Source organism: Physeter macrocephalus, chromosome 14, assembly GCF_002837175.3.
Source record: "Physeter macrocephalus isolate SW-GA chromosome 14, ASM283717v5, whole genome shotgun sequence".
NCBI lineage: Eukaryota > Metazoa > Chordata > Mammalia > Artiodactyla > Physeteridae > Physeter > Physeter macrocephalus.
Genome location: NC_041227.1, coordinates 34,980,454 through 34,984,793, shown reverse-complemented (window position 1 = coordinate 34,984,793; position 4,340 = coordinate 34,980,454). Strand labels below are relative to the sequence as shown.

General features: G+C 44.0%; 1 protein-coding gene across 2 annotated transcripts in view; it reads right to left on the bottom strand.

The window, feature by feature from the left end:
* SNAP25 (synaptosome associated protein 25) overlaps positions 1 to 1,151 on the bottom strand; it is a 30,294-nt gene extending 29,143 nt beyond the window's left edge. For both annotated transcript variants that reach the window (XM_007101504.3, XM_007101503.3), the window contains exon 1: positions 1,080 to 1,151. In XM_007101504.3, coding sequence (XP_007101566.1) covers positions 1,080 to 1,151 — 72 coding nt within the window. The remainder of the gene's footprint in view (positions 1 to 1,079) is intronic.
* Between the last annotated feature and the right edge of the window lie 3,189 nt (positions 1,152 to 4,340).

The window sequence follows — 4,340 nt, the reverse complement described above, 5'->3', positions numbered from 1 at the left end:
GAGCACAGGCTCCGGACGCACAGGCTCAGCGGCCATGGCTCACGGGCCCAGCTGCTCCGCGGCACGTGGGATCTTCCCGGACCGGGGCACGAACCCGTGTCCCCTGCATTGGCAGGCGGATTCTCAACCACTGCGCCACCAGGGAAGCCCTTTGCTGAACTCTTGTGTCCACAGCTAAGCACGCATAAAACAAGTGCAGCTCTGGCATGAACGCTGGTTGATATTTTCATTTACGTGAGTGAATAAAAGGCAAGTGAAAGAATGAAGACATGTTTTGGAATTTTATTCATTTGTCAATGATGCAAGTGGCTTCTCTGCTGAAGAGAATCATAGTTTTCAAATACTGGAAGATTTTCTCAATTCTTTTCTGTGTTGCTTATAATGTAATGGCTGTGGATGTCCATACTTTTAAGTTTAATCTGCATTATTAATATTTTTCCACTTTCTTAAGTCTAGAGGATCAACAAAACAATAGGTCAAACCCTGATTTGTAGTGTTTGCAGATTCCGTGGTGTAAATACTTTTTCCCTCTCTGATTTCTAACTACACCATGGTGTCACTGAAGGTGAACTTGGGAAGGTTCACGGTAACACGCCACTAGACGGTATCCTCACACTACAGATACAACACATGCCAAGAACTTTGAAAGCATAGATAGTAGTAAAATCATTAGGACGTGACGAGATCTGAGTATTTATTACCTTTGATTTTAATGCCACCTTGCAAAGTTCTGGACAATGTAACAACCAGCTCTCAGAATTGAGCCAACACTGGCACAACACTGGCTGTAAGACACTCAAAGACAGTGATTTTCTTAGAGGATCTTGACTTCTCTAGATTTCTAGGAGTTGGAAGTTTGGGCTCAGTCACTGATCTGCATGCAAGTTTTATAACCAGCCCATTCCTGTGTGCAGAGCCGTTAGATATATAGGAAATCAAAGTCGTACTCCTCCTGTTTTTTTTTTTTTTTTTTTTTTTTTCTGAGACATGAGAAGAAGCCCTTTTCCCACCTCAACCTGAATAAGACAAACTAGGCAGCTCTCCATCTTTTGCTCCCTTCCCAGGTCTCCATCCCTCACCTCATCAGCCAGCTGGTCAGCCCTTCGCTGCATCTCCTCCAGCTCATTGCGCATGTCCGCATCTTCAGCCATGGTAGGGGTGGGGGTTGGTGGGGTGCCTGGGCTGGGGCGTCAGTGATGGGTTTGGCCACGGAACCTGGAAAGAAGCAGATTTGAACATGTGAGAGCTTATATGTGCACAGGCAGGTATGCTTAGCTAGGGGAAGTTCTCAATGGTCCATACTCTGTCTCCGTGACTCATCTTCTGAGCTGGAAGCCATACCCAGACAGGAGTCCGCAGAATTATGCTCTTTCTCCAAAAGCCACCATGAATGCCTATCTGCCTACTTTACAATGGAGATGGATACCTGTCTGCCTATGAAATAATTTTTAAGACACACACCACTCAAGTTTGAAATGTCAGTAGGGAAGGAAGGGGTTCCGGGTTAGAATACCTTTAACCTCCCACTTATTTATTTCTATTTTATTTTTTAACAGCTTTATTGAGGTATAATTGGCATACAATAAATCACATATCTTTGAAGTATACAATGAGAAGTTTTCACAGATGCATCCTCCCAGGAAACCATGACCACAATTAAGAAAATAAACATATCCATCACCCCCAGAAGTTTCCTCATGCCTTTTATAATCCTACCCACCCACCCATCCCATCTCACTGTAGCCCCGTGCCAAGACAACTGCTTATCTGCTTTCTGTCACTCTAAGTTAGTTTGCTTTTCCTAGAATTTTATATAAATGGAAAGATACAGTATGGATTTTTTTTTCTGGCTTCTTTCACTTTGCATAATCATTTTGAGATTCATTCATGTTGTAGCATGTACTAATAGTGCATTCCTTCTTGCTGTTGAGTAGTATTCCAGTGTATTTAGGGGCATTTAGAAGCAAAAGACAGAAAAATCTTTCGTCTCTATCAGTTGTTATCAGAGGTTGCCAAGAGGGCTTATGTGGGTGTAAATAGGAATTTTTCCAAAGAAGGATGGGCCCTTGGTCCTGAAATGTGACCTGTGCATTTTTCTGGCTGCTCTCTTGAAATCCCATTTGGTGCAAATTACAGATAACCAGACTAGGCTCCCTCCAAAGCCAATCAGCTCCTTTCTTTCCCTACCCACCTCCTCCATTCTGGCCACCAGAATATGTACTCATGATATGATGTAGAGTTTTAAATGCTTTGCGTTTTACTTAAACACAAGTCTCCATTTTAGAAATTAGGGATCTAGGAAACAGAGTTTGGAAGGAATTTATACCAAGTCATTCCTAAACCTTGAGAAGAGCAGAAACAAAATTCCTATATTCCTCTGAGTGACTGGGATCTGCCCTCCAGGATAAAATGGTGGACCAGAAATGCTGAGTAGATTGTGGGTCGTAGCTTTGATATCAGAAAGACCTAGTTGGACTGCTGGTTCTGGCACTCAGTTGCTGGGTGACTCTGGACAAGTTTATCACTGTCTCTGAGCCCCAGCTTTCTCAACAGTGTAAATAATACCAGACTCATTGGCTTGTTGAGGGGCATATATTATAGAAAGTTCTGATCAACCTTGTTTGTAAGGATGTGGGAGCTTAATATTCAGAAAGCTTGCTCATTCAGGATAAGCCTGTACCCTTTGCTAAGAGTGACACAAATACAGTGTTTGTTTATTAGCTTTCATTTACTGATGGCTGGGCCAGAGGCATGTTGCTGCAGTGCTGATCACCCATGGAAGCCTGAAAACAGGGAAACCAGCCGAGTGCCTAAATCTCCAGTCTCCAAGCAGCACCTCTCAAAGGATTTCCAGGTGGAGACAAACAAGAGCGCCTTCTCACCCTGTTCTCCATCTTCGTATTTTGCTGCTGGGTTTATTGGCAGAACTTCTTCCTTCAGGCTAAGCCAGCAAGTGACCTTTCCTTTTAATAGGCCAGTTTGTTAGAAGATAGAGGTCTTTGTGCTTTCAGACCTGTAGTGCTATTATTATTTCCCACTCCTCTGTCTGTTTGCAGATGGATGTGCCCTCTCTCAATTACACACACACACACACACACACACACACACACACACACACGTACACACACAGGTCTCATGTGTTTCCCTGGCAATCTCCTCTCAAAGTTGCTATTCTCATCACTTGAAGAACAGCTGTAGGGCCTCCTATGTTCAAGCTGATGTTCACCTATAAGGATCTGGTTGATGGGCAGTTGGTGCAGTGACAGTGAAGTCATGGGGTAGACACCTTGTTTTCATCACTTTCACGGCTCCCCCGAGGAGCTCTAAAGCTCTTGTCCTGCTCTAAAGGGTAGGGGTATGTCTGTGATTGGAAGGGCAGAGCGAGGAATCTGACAAACCTCAAATGCACGGCATTCCAAAGCCGAAAAAGTAATGTCCACTTTCCGAAGAAGAATGGGGGGAGCAAAGGCATGGAATGCACCTTGAAATCTTCTGTTGGGATGTTTATTGCTGGTGTTAGATAAACTGCCCCTACAAACTCCAAACCCATCCATATTAGAATTCTAAGAGACAGCACTTGAAGAAGCATACTGATGGTGATTAGCAGTAATTTCAGTAGCTGAAAGTGAAATGGCATTTATTATCTAGGTGACATGCAACACTTCACTTACATTAGCACATAACCTCCATCCTGTGTGTTGCCTGAGCTGGTAGTGTGGCCCCAGCCAGCAAAGCCTGATTGTTAAGTGAGGAAATTACAAGCAGAACCACTCAAATCTATTTCCTGGAGCTCTGATGTAAGACTATCTCCCAGTCCATTAAGGGCTCAACAGTATCTATTAATTAGCTCAAATCACCAGTGTTTAGCAAAGGATCTGGCCCCTAGTAGGTGTTCAATTCATGTGTATTGACTTGTTGAATGAATGAATGGGCTGTTCTGACAGCCCTGGGTAGCATCCGATGTTTCCAAGACAATTTTCCAGGTGTGGTCCATGGCAGTGCTTCTAAAACCTCAGTGGCTTCAGAATCACCAGAAACCTTGTTGAAACAAATTGCTAGGTCTCACTCTCAGAGATTCTGAGTCAGTTGGTCTGAGATGGGGTCCGAGATTCTGAGTTTCTAACAAGCCCCAAGGCGATGCTGATGTTGTTGGTCCCCAGACCGTAATTTGAGTAGTGCTATCTATAGAATGCTTCCCTGGAATGTTAATAAGTGTCACCAGGTGAGGTGGGGCAAGGACCTGCAGTTATTAGGTTGGGGGAAACAGTGGGCTCAATAAGGGCTGCAGGGAATTATGGCCAAATCCAGATCACTGCCTGTTTTTGTACTGGCTGTGAGCA